The 21,794-nt window shown below is 40.8% G+C and overlaps 1 protein-coding gene and 1 non-coding gene across 3 annotated transcripts; one reads left to right on the top strand and one right to left on the bottom strand.

The window, feature by feature from the left end:
* Positions 1–32: 32 nt before the first annotated feature.
* LOC131455897 (uncharacterized) lies at positions 33–18,291 on the bottom strand. Of its 2 annotated transcripts, XM_058623761.1 has the most exons (19): positions 18,164–18,291; positions 18,030–18,088; positions 17,878–17,938; positions 17,220–17,374; positions 17,069–17,133; positions 16,582–16,675; positions 14,570–14,833; positions 13,687–13,980; positions 12,859–13,110; positions 10,701–11,009; positions 9,934–10,055; positions 8,926–9,145; positions 8,354–8,509; positions 7,601–7,791; positions 4,446–4,597; positions 4,107–4,364; positions 3,675–3,828; positions 1,864–1,984; positions 33–173 (listed from the first exon to the last, which is right to left on the bottom strand). In XM_058623761.1, coding segments are annotated over exons 1-19 (3,054 nt in total). In that variant the 5' UTR covers positions 18,166–18,291; the 3' UTR covers positions 33–48. The 2 variants fall into 2 exon arrangements, with proteins under 2 accessions (XP_058479744.1, XP_058479745.1); XM_058623762.1 differs by lacking the exon at positions 3,675–3,828.
* Positions 18,292–18,807: 516 nt separating this feature from the next.
* On the top strand, positions 18,808–18,879 carry trnaq-cug (transfer RNA glutamine (anticodon CUG)). The gene has a single exon. It is a non-coding gene; the product is annotated as a tRNA-Gln (tRNA).
* The last annotated feature ends 2,915 nt before the right edge of the window (positions 18,880–21,794 follow it).

Genomic DNA, 21,794 nt, shown 5'->3' with positions numbered 1-21,794 from the left:
TTGTAAATAATAAAGTACAAATATAACACAAATTGTGTTGGTAACATTTTATTGCAGCTGTAGCTGTTCATAATAAGACATGATTGCTTTAGTTGCACTCACTGACAGTATAGTTATGCCCAAAACACCCATTGATCCAGCCACAATTAGAATCATGGTCATGTGCTCAGCCCCTGCAAAACAGACAGAGACATGACATTTAATCAATTCTACCCTATAAAGCATGAATAAGCACTTATATACATGTGATTATTTTTGTTTTTCTTTTATTAGTTGGTTGCCAATCGCAGAGACGAAGAAGAATGAGAGCAATACTTCTTCTATTCAAAACACACACACACACACACACACACACACACACCTCAAAAAATAAAGGGAACATTAAAATAACACATCCTAGATCTGAATGAATGAAATATTCTTATTAAATACTTTGTCCTTAAAAGAAGTCAAAATGAGGCTCAGTAGTGTGTGTGGCCTCCACATGCCTGTATGACCTCCCTACACGCCTGGATATGCTCCTGATGAGGTGGCGGGAGGGATCTCCTCTGAGACTTGGACTCAAGCATCCGCCAACTCCTCAACAGTCTGTAGTGCAACATGGCGTTGGTGGATAGAGGGAGACATGATGTCCCAGATGTGCTCAATTGGATTCAGGTCTGGGGAACGGGTGGGCCAGTTCATAGGATCAATGCCTTCGTCTTGCAGGAACTGCTGACACACTCCAGCCACATGGGGTCTAGCATTTTCTTGCATTAGGAGGAACCCAGGGCCCACCGCACCAGCATATGGTCTCACAAGGGGTCTGAGGATCTCATCTTGGTACCTAATGGCAGTCAGGCTACCTCTGGCGAGCACATGGAGGGCTGTGCGGCCCCCCAAAGAAATGCCACCTCATACCATTACTGACCCACTGCCAAACCGGTCATTCTGGAGGAGGTTGCAGACAGCAGAACGTTCTCCACGGCGTCTCCAGACTCTGTCACGTGCTCAGTGTGAACCTGCTTTCATCTGTGAAGAGCACAGGGCGCCAGTGGCGAATTTGCCAATCTTGGTGTTCTCTGGCAAATGCCAAACATCCTGCACGGTGTTGGGCTGTAAACACAACCCCCACCTGTGGACGTCAGGCCCTCATGGAGTCTGTTTCTGACCGTTTGAGCAGACACATGCACATTTGTGGCCTGCTGGAGGTCTTTTTGCAGGGCTCTGGCAGTGGTCCTCCTGTTCCTCCTTGCACAAAGGCAGAGGTAGTGGTCCTGCTGCTGGGTTGTTGCCCTCCTACGGCCTCCTCCACGTCTCCTGATGTACTGGCCTGTCTCCTGGTAGCGCCTCCATCTCTGGACACTACACTGACAGACACAGCAAACCTTCTTGCCACAGCTCGCATTGATGTGCCATCCTGGATGAGCTGCACTACCTGAGCCACTTGTGAGGGTTGTAGACCTCGTCTCATGCTACCACTAGAGTGAGAGCACCGCCAACATTCAAAAGTGACCAAAACATCAGCCAGAAAGCATAGGACCTGAGAAGTGGTCCGTGGTCACCACCTGCAGAACCACTCCTTTATTGGGGGTGTCTTGCTAATTGCCTATAATTTCCACCTGTTGTCTATTCCATTTGCACAACAGCATGTGAAATTGATTGTCAATTAGTGTTGCTTCCTAAGTGGACAGTTTGATTTCACAGTTACATTGTGTTGTTTAAGTGTTCCCTTTATTTTTTTGAGCAGTGTATATATTAGTACAGTGTGATACAAACTGACCAAAACAACAAATTAAGGAAACAAAACATAGGAAATAAATGTTTTAACTGAAAACGAAGAGTACTGTATTAGGTTCCTGCAGTTAAAGGTATCAGACTCACAGTAAGAGGTTGGGACTCTGGTGTTGACCACCACAGGTCCAGCAGACACAACAGCAGCACGTTTCCCTCTCCTGTCTGGCTGACTCTCTGACCTCTTGGTTCGTTGCTGGCTGGAGCAATTCTGAAAATTCAACCAGAAAAAAAAAAAAAAAGAGGAATTTGGATTAATTTTAAAATACAGAGAATGTAGGGAAAGCAGAAATCTAGTCTTGTCATTTTATGGATTTTTGTAATTAATCCTTTAACAGTGAGCGTATCACAGACGACAGGTTTGCTCAAGAGCACTTTGCATTAACCATAATTATGCAACGGTTTGTGCTATCGGAAAGATTCCAATGGTTTCTGAACGCTGAGAAGTCAAAGCCAACATGTGGTTATTACGGTAATTTCACTCGCGCTGTTGCAGGAAGCTGGTGAATCAGCATCTTTGGGCACCAGAGAGGAGAGAGTTCAACATTGTTTTTGGACATTCTGACAAAAAACTTGTGCTTGTGTACAACTGCGATGTTTTTTTAAATAAAACTTTTTGGTTTTCTTAAATTGTTTGTTAAATTGTTCATACGCTATTTTAACATGCAGTAAATTGTGAATAACTGCCAGATATTGAAAGTTATTCTGGAAAAATGGGCAAATGCACTTCGCCACAGGGTTTTTAAATTAAAAGTTTTTGGGAGGAAATTACAGATATCATTAATGGAAGTTAGCTGTATTTACAGTATCTATCTTCTCTAAAATACACAGTCATTTTGACCTAAAACTGAGTTTCTGTATTTATTTTAGTTAGCTTACTACACGATTAATGCAGATTATACAAGAAAACTTACACATTTATTTGGCAGAATTTTAGTTTTACTCCTTCCCTGACCCAATTGCAGTTTCACAACCCTCAGAATTAAGCCTTTGAACTAAACTTTGTGTGTGTTTATATTGTGATAGACTGTTGACCTGTCAAGGGTGTTCTTTGCATTTTCCTATGTCAGCTGGGATTGGCACCCATACTCCCCGTGACCCTCGTGGAAGATTAAGCGATAGAAGATGAATTAATAAAAAACCATAGGAGTGAGTGTGAGAGTGAATGGTTGTTTGTCTCTATCTGTGTGTGGCCCTGCGATGGACTGGCGAACTGTCCAGGGTGTACCCCGCCTATCGCCCGATGTAGCTGAGATTGGCACAGCACCCCCCGCGACCCTCTGGCAGAGGATAAAGCGGTAGATGATGACTGACTGATATACAGTATTACATTTATTCGACCACCCAAAGCCAGAGCTGCCCTAAATTAACAGCATTGGTAATTAACAAAATTTTGTGTCTGTAATGTTAATACACCAGTATGTAGAAGCTGAAATATTAATATATATCATAAAATCAAATTATTTTTACTGTTTTACAAAAACACAGAAAAAACAGTAAATCGCGTGACTATTTCTCAATTAAGATGTCAAATTATAGCTATTTACTTGCATTCCTGAACATAAAAATTTGTTTCAGTAATGAATGTTACTGAAGCCCAACACACACACACACACACACACACACACACGCACACACGCACACACGCACACGCACACGCACACGCACACGCACACGCACCTAAAATGGAGCTGTCACACTTCTTCGTCTTATGTCTCAACTTTCTTTATGGTCTTAAATCTCAAAGCAACATACAAGTGTTAAATAAAACTAAGATTCCCTAAGAACAAAATTTAGATGATTACATTTCTGACTTAAGACCCTGTAATATCAGATGAAAATATACCCATAATATTAATAAGCCATGTGCAAAATATTACTGGATGTGTCTCAAGCTTTACCTTTGTACAGTCTTTGTCATGCCCACATATATTGGCCATGCAGTGAATGTATAGGGGTAGCCCTTTGGGCATGGTGAACATCTCAATGGAAAACCTGCTTTTCTGCTCCATGCCGTTAACGGAGAGCCAGTAGAATGTGTGGTCAATGGGACAGCTGGGAAAAAGGGTTACATGTATATCAATGTCACTCAAAGAACATAAAGCAGTTAAAAGGACTTCAACCTTTTACTTGAGCTTTGTGTCACTTTAACAAGACAGGTCAGGTTAAGGTGCTTGTGTGCGAAGTAAAGCACTGACTGTGTGTGCCCCCTTCTCTGAGAACCATCCTGAGACGGGCAGGCAATAATGGAAGCAACAGCTCAAACGAAAGACAGCGGCTCTTCGATGGCCGTCATGTAAAAGATGTGCTTATGTTAACATGCAATTGCATACCCCTCATGAAGAAAGACGCCCTGGACAGTGTCCTGTGGGTCACTGCTCTCAGTGGCCCAGCATGATTCCACCTGCAGGAGCACAAATGAAGCAAAGGAGTTGTTGGTGTGCAGCGCCACCTCAAAGTACAGAATGTCGTCGCGGTCCAGGGATATGACGTCAGTGTAGCTTGAGTTGAATGACTCATCTGTGAAGAGGGTCATGCTCAAGGCAAGCTGCAGTGATGAGTTGAACTGCACCAGGGAGAGAGCGGAGAGCCTACAACAAAAACAGGTGAATCATTTCTAGATCTCTTGTAGTTTGTGGAATAAAATAATAGTGTGTAAAAACTTGTCTCACCACTCCATATCCATGCTAACGTGAGTATTGCGAACATAATGACGAGGATAGACGCATTTCCAGACAACCTTCAGATCCCGCCGGCTGATAGTTTCCTCTTTGGTTAGGGTCACACTCAAAGTGTTTTGGTATTCAAAGTGGGTTTTGTTTACCTAAACAAAAACACACTCACTTGAGGCCAATGAAAGTTTTCAACTATTACTACCAGTTGTGTCAAATGGTTCCTAGGGGATAAACCTGAACTCACTTATGTCACTTTTCCATCAGCGCAACTCACCTTGGCACAGCACGGCTATCTTGCTTTTCCATTAGCGGTAGTACCTGGTACTTTTTTTAGTACTTGGTACTTTTTTTAGTACTTGCTCTGGCGAGGTTCCAAGCTAACTGAGCCAATACTATGCGTTCAAAATAGCCACCCTTTGCTTTGATTACTGCTTTGCACACTCTCGGCATTCTCTCAATGAGCTTCATGAGGTAGTCACCTGAAATGGTTTTCCAACAGTCTGTTGGGTCCTGTTGAAAAAAAAATGATGGTCCAACTAAACGCACACCGGCTGGGATGCATGTGCCTTCAATTTTGAATAAATCCCCAACAGTATCACCAGCAAAGCACCCCCACACCATCACACCTCTTCCTCCATGCTTCACAGTGTAGGGACCATGCAGGTAGAGACCATCCGTTCAAGACACGGTGGGTGGAACCAAAGATCTCAAATTTGGACTCATCAGACCAAAGCACAGATTTCCACTGGTCTTTGTGTTTGTTGGGCCAAACAAATCTCTTCTGCTTTTTGCATTTCCTTAGTAGTGTTTTTTTTAGCAGCTATTGCTAACAGCTATGACCATAAATGCCTGATTCTCAGTCTCCTCTGAACAGTTGATGCAGAGATGTGTCTGCTGCTAGAACTCTGTGTGGCATTCATCTGGGCTCTAATCTGAGGTGCTGTTAACTTGCGATTTCTAAGGCTGGTGACTCGGATGAATTTATCTTCAGCAGCAGAGGTGACGCTTGGTCTTCCTTTCCTGGGGTGGTCCTCATGTGAGCCAGTTTCGTCGTAGCACTTGATGTTTTTTGCGACTGCGCTTGCGGACACATTCAAAGTTCTTGCATATTTCCGGACTGAGTGACCTTCATTTCTCAAAGTAATGATGGACTGGTGTTTCTCTTTACTGACCCTGGATTTCCACTGGACGCGGAACGGCCGCAGAACGGCCGTGGCGCGGTTCTGCTTCGTCCTCTCCCAAACGTCAATCCCCACCGGGCGCGTTACGGCAGCGGCGCGGAGCCTTGGGAGCCAGCGGTATTCACGGAAGATCGCGCGATAATCTCGAACGGACGCGAGATCCCGCGATAGACTGTGTGTATAAAGGAAACAACAACAACACAGCTTCTTTCATTTCTCCACTTCCATAATCAGTCTCTCGTCGTCCATTGTCTCCGAGACCCTCGGATCAAATGACTGTTGACCTGGGAGCACCGGTTATGACGTAACGTTGAGGTGAAGTTGTGACCTGCGTATTGTGTTTTATTTTGAAAGGGGGGCGGAAGTGTTTTACTTTGATACTGTGTCGGACTTCCTGTCTTGTGCGATCTGCCTCGTTGAAATTTACGAGGTTCAGAAGCGGCAACGGAAAAAATAGAACTGATTCCTATCGATAGCGCTGCGGCGCGGCGAGCCGCTTCTGGGCCGCTGCTGATCCGCGCCGCAGCGCGGCCGGTGGGAATGCTCACATTGATTAGAATGGAAGCGATTTGCAACGGCTACCGGGCCGCTGCCGTTCCGCGGCCGTTCCGCATCCAGTGGAAATCCAGGGTTAGCTGATTGGTTCTTGCCATAATATGAATTCTAACAATTGTCAAATACCAACCTGACTTCTGCACAACACAACTGATGGTCCCAACCCCATTAAGAAGGCAAGAAATTGAAGCTGCGAAGTGAAAACCATTTCAGGTGACTACATCATGAAGCTCATTGAGATTTTTTTTATGTTTTTTTTATGTTTACTACATAAGTCCATATGGGTTCATTCATAGTTTTGATGCCTTCAGTGGGAATCTACAAGGTAAATAGTCATGAAAATAAAGAAAAAACATTAAATGAGAAGGTGTGTCCAAACTTTTGACTGGTAGTATATATATACACAGTATAATAACATAAGACACGACTTTCTCATGGAGTTTGCATGTTCTCCCTATGTGTGCGTGACTTCCTCCTTCAGTCCAAAAACATACAATATGGGGATTAGGTAAATTGGACACTTATGCAGAGGAAAAAGCACTAGAGGATGGATGGATGGATTATAAAATAAGGCTTTATAGAATAGATAAACACTGTATATTATGAATAAAATAAAGTGGGTTTCAATATAAAATAAAATAATGAACCAAACAGGTAGGGCAGGTCAATAACTGACAGGTACAGTACAACATTTTTTTGTACAATACTCAAAATCATTTGGTTCAAATGTCAGACAGATCAAAATGCAAAACGCATGTGTCACTCTGCACACTGTAAAAATGTAAATGAAAATCAGCAACAGTATTTTAGCTGGGTCGTGTTGTGGGCTGTTTATATCTTCTTTATGGGAGAATATTAGTTACACAGCTGAAGAAATATGTCTTGAAATGGCTACTTTCATAGTAGTAACATTCACATACAAATTGTTTTATAATAATTTCAGATAAAGGCATGTACAGTATCTGACGGGTACGGCTGAGTTTCAAACCCAGGAGCGTGGTTTCAAAGCACAACTCCTTACCAGCTGAGCTAAAGAGGGTGACATAACTGAAGTTGATTTTAAATGACTATGTTGACATTAATATCTGTGGGTAATTGAGTTTGTGATATCGGCATCAGTCATGAAAAAGTGGTATTATGCCATCCCGACGACAGACACGGGAATTTACAAATATATTTATTGATGGTTCTCAACACAATAGGATTTAATCAAATTAAAGTTGGCTTATAAACAAATCATGGATTTTAGCTTTAAGTTGAATAACCACCATTAAATAATTACATTATTTTTTCCTAAAAATGTTTTGTGTCTTTGCTCCATAAGCCTACATTTTCTTATCTTACTCATACCCCAGCTCAGAATCGGTCATATAAACTTAACACTTTTACAACATGTAGCTACGTATGGTTACTCACCCGTCTCTCTGTTCCACATTCAGACGATTTCCGTGTGGTGCGAAAGTAAAACAGCATCGCACTCTGTTCCACATTGCACCGCCCATCGTTCAGCTTCACGTCAACCTTTCCTCCGATGTGAGACATCAGGTAGGGTTTTGCAATCCCACCAGTCATCAGTTTGTCCAGACACTGGCTGAAAAGGCCTTTCTCTGTTTGAACACAAACAAACAAATGGCATTTAACTGCACGGTTAATGTACTGTATACTACTGTTGCACATTAGTGCTTATAGGCTGCATTTACACTGCAGGTCATGATGCCTGCTTCAGATATGCTATTTATATCTAAATGGAAGGTAGGCTGAAATGGAAGTTACTATGAAATTTAGAAATCCATGAAACCCCAGTATGAGTCCACTGGTTTGAGCCCTCTCATCCTTTATAGCACAGGTTGAAAGAGAGTCATGTGATGGTAGATGGTGTGCACATGTATTTACATTATTCACCACTGTTCTGTTTTTAAGAAAGTACAAGTCACATTGACAGGGGAATATCTAACCTGTCCGCTAACGATATCCAAGTCCATGTGCTTTTTTTCCTGCTCAATGTCATGGGTCAAATCTGATTTGTGTCAAATGGAAGGAAAAGTTCAGAGTTGGTATCACTTGCACGATGCAGTGTAAATGCAGCTATAAAAATAATATTTTTGTTTTAATTAAACCAAACATTATTTGTTATAGCAACATATGAAATAGGAAAATGTGTCACTGTACCATTGCATATGGGCTGTGAAGTCACCTGACGCTCAGTGACCGAGCTCACATCATAGTATCCATGCCGGCACACACATGTAAAAGAGCCCAGAGTGTTGACGCACAGAGAATTGCGGGGACATGAAGTGTATTTGAGAGACAGACACAGATCAGGACCTAAACGAAGCATAAAAAATATATTCTTTTCTGGGGGAAAGAAAAATGGAAATTGCAAAATCTTCAAAGTCTCTTACATTATGTCTAATAAAATATGTCTTATATTTAATAACATATGGTGTTTATTTATAAACGCAACATGGAGCTCTTTAATTATGGTCAAATGTGTAGTCAATCATTTTGGACTATACTAATATAGATCAACAAAATATATTAATTTCAAAGTTTTTCCAGTACTTGACCTTATTACACACTCACTATAATATTCAAGAAAGAACTTGGGCCTGAAAAGTATTTCTAAATTTTTTAAGGCCTAAAACCTATGAGGTTTTGGAAGCTCTACACTGGGCTTATTGACACAGACCTGGGTTCAGGTGACATATTATCAAACTATGGTGGTTTTCATCGTCACCTACCATCCCAGTAAATGATCCCATCTCTAACTGAAATATGGGTTGCATTCTGTGAGTCAATGTAATCCAGCTGATCTTCGACAGGAAGGGACACATTCTCCTCCGTGATCAAGGCATCGAAAGACCAAAAGACGATTTCCGTTTTGTCCGGTTCTTCTGCAGGTCTGATGGTGACCAGCTCAATACGGGCTGGGTGATCATAGTCTTTCAACAGCTCCTGCATCTGAATGACACACACAAGGGTACAACTTTTAATAAAGTAACACCGGACAACCATGTATGCCTCTCATTCTCACTCATGTTATGTGAAGTATCATGTCTCCTTTAGCCCAACACAACTGAGCTAAATGCTAATGCTTGTGCGTTTGCAAGCTCACAAATATGTTTCACAAGTATAAAGTCATATTCTGAATTTTCATTATCACAGCTTAGCATATTAACATGCTGCTAATTAGGGGTAAACACAAATTGCATGACTAGTCCATTGGTGAGTAAATAACAATTTTATATCACAGCAAAAAAGGAGTTCCACTGTTGCTTCCATATTTTTCATATATCCACACAGAAACTGGTTTAGGTGAATATGCATACTTTTGTCGGAGAGCTGTTCCGTCCACACGGAAACAGCTTCTTAGGGGACCTGAAATGGTATTTTTTGAAAACACCTCAAGTGGGATAATCTCAAATCGCCGGCCTCACGTTTCAACGTAGACAGCGAATACGCTACTTCAGGAAAACAATGACATCATATTTCCACCTCTCTCTTGCACCGTCATTCATTATCTTGTGTTTGGAGATTGTTTGACAGTGTTACCAACTACTGTCAATGAAAGGGAACTAAAGTGAGCCTGAATTTCACAAATAAAAATAACTTTGTTTTTGATATTTCGTAACACAATCACACCTACCTCAGGGCGATACTGTCAAAAGTGTAAACCAGAAACTAGAACTAGGAAGAAAAGCGAATCGGCCATCTACTTTCATTGATGTAGACAATGAGTATTTACCCACCTTATCTTTAAAAATCTTCGCAATTTTTCTTTGTATTTCTGACATGTCATCCTGTAGATCTTCAGGCAGTGACCAGGGCACAACCATTGTTAGTCTCATGTCAGAAACCACAAAATCCATCACTATAGGGACACAGAGAAGAAAATTGTGAAATCGTTTACAAATAAATGTATAACTCAAATAATAGCACTCGGAGAGCACAGACCTCAGTCCAGGCATAAACTCACTTTGTCACTTTTTTTCTTACATCCACTGAATCCAGACTTTCTGTATAGAACGTAACCTGCTTATAGCCATTACCATCTTACATAACAAAATTCATCCCAATCTGTAAGGACGTTACTGATATATACACATCTGAACTTTAAATTGCTGTAATCTGGTCACCTTCAATTCACAGTAATCAGGATCAGATCTATTTTTTTTTTTACAGTTTTGCCCATTATAAAAGATGGGGAGTTTTTTGTGACATCATCAGTGGAAAGATTTTTACCAAAATTAAATGGAACGTTCTTGGTAATCAGCTACCCATCACAAAGAAAATCTGATTGATCAGTCAAAAACTGTGGACGGGACATGCTTAAAAAAAAACACAGCGATGAAAACATAATCTTCGCAGAGGTAATTAATGTGTAACATAATCAGATTTAGATTTCATTACAGATGTGTTGCCCTGATGCCTAGCTGACATAAATCAGTGACTGTGAAAATAAAAAACACTGCTGTGCTACAGAAGTCTTGTAGAACTCATGGTACCTCAGACTGACCTAGCTCCTGGACAGGTCCAGCAGTCCCAAAGAATGTGGAAGATGAATTATCTGCCTCAACACACGGTTGAGCGTCTTCAAACGGCCACTCTCCATCGCACTGCTCCCATATGTCCATGGTGTAGCTCTTCCCTTCATCAAGACCTGAGAGGCCCAGCTGTGCATCTGTCAAGCTGCGGTTATGGATGATGGTGCCATTCTTTAACGACACCTCATATACATATGCCATAGCTAACTGTGTGGTAGTGGGTGTCCACAGGGTGGTGGAGTCATTGGAGTGGAAGCTAAGCTCAGACATACCAACAGGTCCTGGATAAACACAGATTACAGAGAAATTATATACATTACATTAGGGGTAGAACGCTTCACTTAAAAAACCCGTCCCTTCAGTACGCATGTCACAGTTTGGTACGAGGTGAGCCAAGGAGTCAGTGTGGGTCATTTGTAGAAATGGTGAGAGAAGACACAGGAGTAGGGCCGGAGTTAGGGGATGTGTGAGCAGCACTGTTTTGCGCACTTGCCATTTTGCGTTACACATGATGCCGGTGGCAAAAAAAAGTGATGTAGTTAACGAAAAACTGTATGCAAGCAGTGGCAGCACTTGGGAAATGTTCCCTACTATATTTACTTTCAAATAAATGGTGCAGTATTAATAAGTAGTATCTGATGCTGATATATGGTATTTCTAGTGTAGAATATATATACATATTTAAAACAAAAACTAATCAAAGCAAAAACCATGACCCCAAAACTGATAAGAACTGAAAAGGGGATTTTGTGAACCGTTCCACCCCTACATTATATAAACAACTCCCACAACATTAGCATGTAACATAACACAGCATAAGTCAATGGCACTGTATCAAACACGTGTACACCAAACAATAAATGTGGATCTACACAAAGATTGGTATTATTTATATGGACATTGCAGTGTATGATCAAATCTCAAACCAGCTCAGACCAGGTGTACACACGTTTGAAAGTGCAGTGGACTTGCAGTGCAGTGTAACTGTGTGAATCATATATAGTATATTGGTATTTCCATGATTGAGAGCGCTACATGAAATTACTCTAACATATAGTTATAGAGTACAGGAGAAGAAGAGCTAGATCCAAGTCATGTTAGAGTAATTTCATGTAGAGCTCTCAATCATGGAAATACCAGACTAACATGAACCCTGGTCTAATCTCTCTACTTGTCCAAACACATTTTAGCCAAAGAACAACTTTCTTTAGAAATAAATGGAGAAATTCACCTTCAGTTGGACACTTAAAACTAGTTTCTGACAATACTGAGCAGCTTATGATGTGTCTGTTTGCTGAGTTCAAGTGGAATTGGAATCATGACATACACATGGACGTATATTGTGCATTCTGAGCTTTGAGAAAACTTAAGAGTTAACAGGTAATTTCCAAATGCAAAAGCCAGGCAGGCTTCCAAAATAAAGGCTTGATGTCCCACAATTGTTTGAAGGTGACATAGACCGGAAGCTCCAATTAACGCTGCGTTTGTGTGTGTATCTGCGTCATTACCTCGTTTATGAAACCCTAAAGTTTCAGAACAAACAGTTCAGCCACTGCTGAGAAAATAGTGTTGTATTGTTTTCCTGGGCTCTGTGAAGCGGATCGACACTTCCTTAATTTGATGTCGTCATCAGAAATCCTCACCACCGTAGCGCCTCCCGGTGCGGGCACTAGTCCGGGCACATCCGGTTGCGTACATTCAACCGCAGAAGAAGAAGAACTAGTCTCGTTGTAGCTGCTGAGATGCAGAGAATCCACCGTGCCAGAGGGGGAGCTGTGTATCTGAGAGCTGGCCTATCTATTACGTCACTTCCAGGTACCTGGCCAATCACAGGACAGTAGGAAAGCTCTCGTTGGCTGGCCAATCACAGCAACTGTTTGGTCTGAAACAGCGCGGCTGACGAGAGCGTCAGTGAGGAGATATTTTGATCGGCTCGTTTGCAGCGATTAGGAGGTTTTTAATCATGAAAACAAGTTAATATATGTAAGTAGACCTCCATAACTAACATATATGTGTGATACAAGCATTCTATGTCGCCTTTAACTGAGAAGTGACAAATGTAATTGAACAGTAACTTTTGGAATTTTCCACTTTCATGTTCTGGGACCATGTCGTGTTTTGTGTCATTACCAGTGAGTGCTGTGATCGTCTTGGCATTCATGAGCACGTCGTCTCCACACAGCGCCTCCACCTTGGCCTGGTACTGTCGACATTCCGACAGCCCCCCAACAGTGTAGTTGGTGAGGAGCGTGGTGCCCTGCAGCACCCCCTCATGGTACACTCGGAACTTGGATATGGAGGAGGCGTTGCTCACCTCCCACCTCAGTGCGTAGTTGTCAGGGCTGAACGGCGTCTGACACAAGCCCCAGATGCTGGAGTGGACTGAAGAGCAGAGAAAATGACTCTTTACAATCACATGTAGAAATCTCACACTGTCTGACTCTGAAGCATGAGACTCTGAGTCAAATGACAACATCAACCCAGGTTTCTGTTAGATTACCCAACATTGTTGTCATTGGCTAATGGACCAAAAATGTGTTATGTTGCCAAAACCTTTGTGCCTCTTGTTATATTTTAATTATTTACTAAAATAAATTCCAGTTGCAAGACAACCTACAATACCACTGAACAACAGCTGGTGCTGTGATTAGGTGGGAGTACCTCAATACAATCAAATTTCAAAATGCCTGAACTATCACTTTAAAGTAGGACAAACGCCCAAACTCACACTATGATTGTGCTATTGTCCAGTAACTGTAGCTGTGGTTACAAACTACAAACCATACTATAATATTCACATTCAACATAAACCACATATATTTGGTCTTCAATGCATTCCAAGTTTCAGTATAAATACAGCTTTTTGCATATTAATAATATATAAATATTAATAAGCATGTCAAGTGCATAGATATATATGCCTCAGTAAGTCAATCCATCAACATGTGTGGGACTCACCAGAGTTTCCATTATTCGGCACCATCTCGCTGTAGCTCAACTCCATCCCTGACTGACAGACAGTCTGTAGGCCAAACCTGACCCTGGCGCACGGCTCCAGGTCCAACAAGGTGTACACTAAGGTGTCCTCTTTGAACCGGAGGAGTACCTCCTCTGTGATGTGGTCTGAGCCATTGAGGTAGTAGATGGTCAGGAGGAAGAGGGAGTACCTGAGGTTGTCAGGACAGTCCCAGGACAGGGATATGCTGCTGCTGTTCCATGACGTCACCTCAAAGTCTTTGGGAATGTCTGGTTCTGGAAGGAAAATAATTAACTGTTAACAGACGCCATTAGGCATTATTTCTGACAAAAACATTTTACATTGTACATATGCTTGCACGTATGCACCTTCATGACTTTGCAGAACTTGCTCTCTTGCACCAAGTACTGTATACATTTGTGAGGAATGGACAATTCATGCACCTTTTACATTTTTACTTCTGTATATTCAGTATAGCTGTGAGTATGTTTCTTAGATTTTAGATAGATATTCAAACTTTTCAAATATTGTATTCATTATTTATTGTATTCTGTGCAGTATGTTTCACTCTTATATATTTTTTTTATTTGTCTACCTTGCATTTCATCTCTTTTATTCTATACAGTTTGTTAACTGTATAGAATTGGGTTCAATAAAGTCATACATTTGCATTCAAATTACAAAAAAGATGATTTTATCTCAAAATAAATTCACTTTACCTTCACTACAGTCAGTTGGAGGTGATCAAAATACCAGATAAATATTTAAAATCATGTTTAGGGTCTGCATGAGAACACCATGCATGCAAACAGGCTTTATCATATCTTTGAACTACCCCTTTAGTATCTTTTATTTGCACCATACCAGTAACAGCAGAGAGGCACGTGAAGGAGTGAGTGTCTGCAATCTCCACACAGGCCAAATAGAGGCTGCAGGAGTCCAGGGAAATGAAGTCGTACTGGTTGCTGGTGGTCGAGTCCACACCAAATGGGATATGAGAGTTTGAATCAGTGCGGTACATGGTGACAGTGTGGCTGTTGTTGACAGCCTGACTGTTCCCCATCCAGGAGAACAGCAACATAGAGGTGCTCCTGGACTCAAGCTTCACAGGGAAACGCATGGTATGGCCTAAAAGGAAGAGGAGGACAAAGACATTTATGAATACATGCTTGTTTGACAAGGACAATGGCTTAAGTAAGTCAAATGAATGCCAGTGATGCCAGTCTACACTGAGATATCTTCACAATCTGGGTTGATGACAGTGATAAAAAGGTCCACATTAACCAAAACCCATTGGGGATTCAAGCTCTGGGAACCAGTTACAGCAGTTAAGCGTCAGTCTGGTCAACATCTGAAATGTCTCAGTGCTAAAATGTGTGGAGGGTTCACAGTCATCTGTAGTGAAAAACACCACCATGTCCTGCTGAACTTCTTACCTGTTCTGATGCAGGACAGGGCTGGACTATTAGACCAACATGAAACATTTTCAAATCAGCTGATATCAATAGTCAACATGATAAATGTAGGATGATTAAAAAGTGATTTTGCTCTTGATTTAAAGTTAAAGAAATTGTTGGTTTTAGACTTTTTTTATGGACAGAAAATAAACACCAACCAATTATTTTATACACTGAAGTAAAACAATGTATGTTTGTGTTATACATAAACCTTACATACAAAGTATATAAAAGCTGTGTTAAATTATGATTGAATAAAGTTATCTTCCAGTGCTTTCCAAAGTATGGGTCAGGACTCAGGAAAGGTATTTTGGGTCCCAAACAAATTTGCTGAATTATGGCAACCTCTTAGTTAAGATTAATGTGTATGTGTTTTAAACAACATTAATTTGAACAGAGTTTTAATCACCTTGTGTGAGTCAGTTTGTTAATAACCAACACTATGTACGAACATAAGGATGTCCGTCAGTGCACATGGCACCAGGACAGCATAGGTGAGAGGTCAATGATAGACTTTGTAGTCGTATCATCTGACCTGCGGCCTGCATGTTTTAGACTCGGTTGAAGAGAGGAGCTTACCTGTCAACTGATCACCACCTAGTGGTGAGTTGGATCAGATGGTGGGTGAGAATGCTGCACAGACCTGGTAGGCCCAAATGTGTAGTGAGGGTGTGATGGGAACGCATGGCTGAAGAACCTGTCAAGATGATCTTCAACTCCCACCTCTGACAGAGTTTTGACCACGTACCGAGGGCAGTGGAGGACATTGTGTCCGAATGGGCCATGTTCTGCGCCGCTATTGTCGCTGTTGCCGAGGCCAGTCACGGTGGTAACCCCCGGACCCGGTGGTGGACACCAGAGGTCAGGGGAGCCATCAGGCTGAAGGAGGAGGCCTACCGGGCATGGCTAGTCTGTGGGTCTCTGGAAGGAGCTGACAGTTATTGGCAGGCCAAATGGTACGCGGATGTGGCAGCATCCGAGTTGCTGAGGCAAGAAACTCGGTGGGAGTTTAGTGATGCCATGGAGGAAGTCTCCAGAGAGATTCTGGCAAAACGTCCAGCTCTTCAGGGGGGGAAGGCGGCAACTATCCCACACTGTTTACAGTGTGGGACAGTGAGAGGGAGCTGCCAACGTATCAGTCTGATACAGTCTTTTTTAAATCTACTTAAGTAATTAAGTAACCAAGCATTATGTTCCAACAGAGTAACAATTAATCTGCTTCCAAAACTGAAACTGGTTAAAATGTTGCTACTGCTTTTTATTTTTAGTCTGTGCTTTGTGATGCATTTATGTGATATTTATTGTTATACAGATTGTATAGGATTTTACTTTTCTTGATATCTGATCCAGAAATTTTAAACCAGTATCAGACCAATACAGATATGGCGTATCGTATAGGCACATCCCTAATCATCTCACCAGTAGCAAGGAAGAAGTCCTCATCCTGATGGAAGAATGCAGTATTGTTTTCACATGCAAACACTTCAGAGGGACTCAACGAGTCCAGAAAGACCTGAGGACAGAATAATGGGAAGAGGAGTAAAAATGCACAGAAGCACGTATAAAGTCGTATAAACATTAAAGATGCCTATAACTTTTGGTGTATTTGGATTGTTGTTGATGTTATTATTCAGCCTCTGTTTGATCTTTGTTAAATTAAATAACATGACATAATTTGAATGCTGTGTCCTTCATCTGAAAACATGTGGGCCCCCCATGTGGAAAGTTTGGGAAACACAGCAATACATGATTGACATACACAGCACAGATCCATCTGTCGTCAAGACTTACACTCACAACTTAGTTGTGAGTCAACTGAGTTAGGATGTACTTTAAAAAAACATAGACCATGCATCTGTATAAAATTGTCATTTGAAGTGTGTGTTGCATGTTGGGTCAGTAGTACCTTCGTGGCATTAGTTGGATCACTCCGCGGTCTGGGCACGCCCTGGATTTTATTGAACCTTTTACCTTAAAAGTGAGATGAACTCAATTATTTGAATGGTTTATAACTAGGTATACTCGATTTGAAATAGTACTAAAGCTAACATGCTTACTAAGCATAATGGTGAAAGTCCACATGTGGGTCAAGTCTCCAAACTCCAGTGTTAGCTTGTTTTCTACATCTGGGTGCACCGTCAGGGAGGTGACTTTACCCTCTTTTGTGATGGAGATGAGTGATGTGTCATTCAGCCATATGTCTCCATTTTGTCTGAAAGAAGAAGGACAATCAAAGCATTAGTGCATCTCCTTTCCAAACAACATTACATTAAACATTAAAAATGTCAATTTAATGGCACAGTGTTTATGGACATAAATACCACCCAGTACCACTTTATCCATCATCAAGTGAGCTGAGCAGGTGTGAGTGGCACATATGCGAATATGTCACAGTGACAGCAGTTAAAATACTTTAAGATAAGCAATTATGACTAAAAGAGACTTAAGAGTCAATTATAACCTCTGCTCAGCTAGATTGTCAAGAGGAGAAGAAAAGTAGCTCCATCAACACGAGTCATTTGATAAAACATCTCAAGAACCAACACAACGCACAGCAAAGGATTTGAGACGTTATTTGAGCGTTATATGTCGAAATTTCTTCGGGAGATAGGTTACCTCGATAAAATGTATTTTCTTAATGTGGTTTCCCATATAACACATAACCATTCTACGTCGACTGTTTCTCTTTCACAAATGTGTTTGTCGTGCTTTTACCTTTCCAGGGCCTCGTTGTTACTCATCCAACACACAGAGAAGGAAATGTCACCGAGCCTTCCTGGAAGAAAATCCACGCAAATGCTTCCGATTATGAGAGAATAATTTGTGTCACCTTAACTAAAATGGCGGATGCACTAACTTCTACTCACCAAACGCTACGTCCCGAAGCAACATGACGAAAAAGATGAAGTTAAACTTTAAGGAGTTCCTGAAACAATTACAAACGTGGATTAATCCACTGTAATATTCATTCTAAAATCGAATAAACTGCAGTTTTGCTTACATTATCTTTATAAATTCAGTAAAAGAAAGCACGTTGTGGGTTTTGTTTTACAGTCAAAGACGTTCGGCTGCTGGTGACACTGCTAATTAAAGACAGGTGTGCGAGTGCCTCACATCACCCACCTGTCTCTCGTGACCACGATCACCATGAACCTTATGTACATTTTCAGTAACACAAATGTAACTTGCTGTTTTATTTTCAAATATATAATGTGTTATTATGAAAATATGTGTCATAAATCTTTAAAATATGTTAATTTATGTTGGTAAAGTTGTATTTGTTCAAATTCTCAATGCATAAACAGAATGTGTTTTTTGATTCACGATCCTGTTTCTCCCTGCTCAAAAGTTTTGAGAGTAATTACTTTTAGCTGTTTGTATCCCTGTTGTTTTATTTAGGTAAGGTGAGGTATTTATCGATCTTACATTACGTCATTTAGCAGACGCTTTTATCCAACGCGATTTACAAGGACAGGGTTACCGGTCTTAACCACACAGCCACCCCACCCATCTTCCATCTAGCTAAAGTATATGAATGGTTGAAATTTTCTTTCCATAGATTTTTTAATCATTTGTTTGCCTGTTTATCGAGTAGCTCTTCTGTATAAAGGATATAACCACACAGTCAACGTGACGCAATCATGGGGTTCCATGGTGTAATGGTTAGCACTCTGGACTCTGAATCCAGCGATCCGAGTTCAAATCTCGGTGGAACCTGATTTTTACGAAGACAGCGATATGAACTTATAAAAATTAATGAGACTCTTTTCTTATGGAAATGATCATGCACAACAATACTGGCAATCAAGAAAATGCAGTTAGCTATATATACCAATAATTAAAATGAACAATTAACTTACTGTTCATAAATCCTGTTCCTTTTAAAGAAGACGACCCCCGATACTTAAAAATCATTAAAGAGCTGTTTTTGAATAATGTAAGCAAAAAAACTCCTAAATTCTCAAACTCTGTCACACAATGTGTGACACTTATTATTCTGCTTCTCCACCGGCACTGCTGCTGTTAGTGAGGCCGATGTGGTGAAGCTTCACAGTGGAAGTGGCTTTGACGCCCCCTGCTGGTTGCACTAAAGCACTGCATTGTGAGGAAATCCTTCAACTTTGACACAAACTGATGAGAGTTTCAGTAGAGACAAAACAAAAAGACTAGTGAAGTGCTGAAACAATAAAAAATACAGAAACTTAAAGGAAAGGGAATGGGCAGAGTTGGTAGAAGAAAGACTTAAAACTACACCGGTTTTCCCTGATGGGTCGCAGGAGCCTAAGACTGGAAGTACTGGGTTTGTTTTATCATCCCTAAGTTAAATGTTAGTGTTAAACAGAGAACACCAGATCATCTTGTGGTTTATACAGTTGAGTTGTTAGCTCTTGCAATGGGATTACAGTGGATAGAACAGAATATGTAGGGAAAGGTCAAACTATGTTCAGATTTGTTATCATTAATGGTTTCATTGCTGTCCATGTCATCCCAAAGTAGACCAGATGTGTGAAATATATGTAACACTATTTAGGTTTGTGAAAGAAATTCTTGAGTCATCAGTGTTGAGTAAATCATACCTTTACTGCATGCATGGATTTTTGCACAGTGGAGAGACACTGTCACCAAGGACGGTCTAAAATGGTCTCTCCCCATACCTAATGTTTATGACCCCAGTAAATGTTATCTGATGTTTTACCAGATACTACCATGTGCAACCCTCATGTTGACCTTTTCTGGTGACCTTTCCCTATCATATAATCACCCCAGCATTCATTCACAGCTTGACTGTCAATTGTTGTCTCAGAACATTACAGGAAACAAAGAAGAAAACCAGTTATTTCCCACAGGTTACAACACATTGAAAGGGCAGTCAGATTTCTGTGGATTCCAGCTCATAGGGGCAAAGAGGGGAACGAAATGGCAGAGTGTCTTGCCAAACAGTCACTGAAGCAGGACAGGATTAGAGAGGGTACGTTCAGTAAAGCAGAAGTAAAAGCTCTTGTTAAAAGTAATGGCAAAAGCAGTGGGATGCGCAAACGAAAGGACACCATCTACACAAAATAAAGTCAAAGGTGGGAGGAATGGAAACGAAGAAGTCATAACAACATTGGGATTAGGGCATACAGGGTTAAACAGTACAGTGCACTTTATGTGTCAGGATTATGTGACTGTAATTTAGGAGAGGAAAAAGCTGAACATGTCATCTGCCACTGTCAGAAGTATGGAGCAAACAGGGAAAGGTTAAGGAAGAAACTTGGGAAAAGGACAATAAATCTTAAGGATTTATTAAGCAAAGAAGAAAACTGTAAAGCCTTATTTGAATTTTTACAAGAAACTGGTTTAATGAAGAGAATCTAATTAGTTAATGGGAAGAGAACACTCCAACATAGTAGGTGGCGGTAATGCACCTTTAACGATAGTTGCCACCCACCATTAAACAAGAAGAAGTCGTGAACTGTGAGAGACTCCTTGCTGCTCTGCTATCCTCCTTTACAATACTGTCTGATTCTCTTCTCAGGTGTCATCACAGCTCTATCTGCTGCTGCTGCTGGGAGTGTTTGGGTGGAAGTGTACAAGTTGTCATCACATCCTGTGTTTTCCTGACCCAACTGCCTAATATATCGACTTGCGTCCACTCTGTGACTGCAGGACACGCGGCAGGCGACCACTTCCTCCTGTGATGACAGGCTCTCTGGGATGGAGCTCTGCAACTCTTCAGATTCTGGCTCCTTCATGACCTCAGACCTCAAACACCAGCCTCATCAGATCAGCCACGTGGTCCTATAAAATATTACATTTAAAACAAATATTCAGTCACAAATGAATTCAGTCGCTTTATTATTTTTTACAAAGATTTTAAAAACACATTCTTTGTAAATATTTCTTAGCATTTGTACAAAGTTCATTCTTTTTTTGTTGTAACAATTACTTTTATTTGACATGAAATAAAGGTTATGATGCCATATAAGTTACTTTGGCAATTACTGTTGCAGAGTCGATTACTGTGTATTTGTACATTTAATATGCACTTTAACCTATTGTGTATTTGAACACAGTATAAACATATAATACAGTATAAACATGCTATACTGTATATTTCTTAGCTCTTCTTGTATTTTATATGTATACTTATAATGTTATTGTTTTGCACAGTAAAATGTACAAACAATTGAACTAATGCTGATCAGGGGCCTGTTTCAGAAAGCAGGTTCAACAAACTCTGAGTTAAAACCTTAACTCTGAGCTGTCAAACTCTGAGTTTTCGGTTCCAGAACAGCTGATCAGCATGAGTTCAATCAACTCTGAGTATGTTCACTCTGAGTTAAGCGTGTGCGTTGGGAATGAAAAAAGCCATCATCAATGGAGCTCTGATTCACCATGGCAACGGGTAAACAAAGAGCACAGCCTCCATTTTAATCCAGTTGAGCAGAAATATTAACACATGTCAATGACCAGGACATTTATGGACAAAAACAGGAGTGAAAAGACGAGTCAATAAATGAACACTATTACATTTTATACAGTGTGATCCACTCATTCATCATTTAACAGACTTTAATTTCATTAATGGATGTTGAAATGCTGCAATCCTACCATATGTTACATTTGATTTGATATTTATTCAGAGACAG

This window comes from Solea solea, chromosome 3, assembly GCF_958295425.1.
Source record: "Solea solea chromosome 3, fSolSol10.1, whole genome shotgun sequence".
In the NCBI taxonomy this organism is placed as follows: domain Eukaryota; kingdom Metazoa; phylum Chordata; class Actinopteri; order Pleuronectiformes; family Soleidae; genus Solea; species Solea solea.
This window is presented reverse-complemented; position numbering and strand designations above follow the sequence as displayed.

Coding starts and splice junctions, on each gene's coding strand:
- LOC131455897 (XM_058623761.1), bottom strand. Junction 17,375..17,877: donor AACAACGAGGCCCTGGAAAG/GTAAAAGCACGA, acceptor TTCTTCTTTCAG/ACAAAATGGAGACATATGGC. Junction 14,834..16,581: donor GGACTTCTTCCTTGCTACTG/GTGAGATGATTA, acceptor TCTTCCTTTTAG/GCCATACCATGCGTTTCCCT.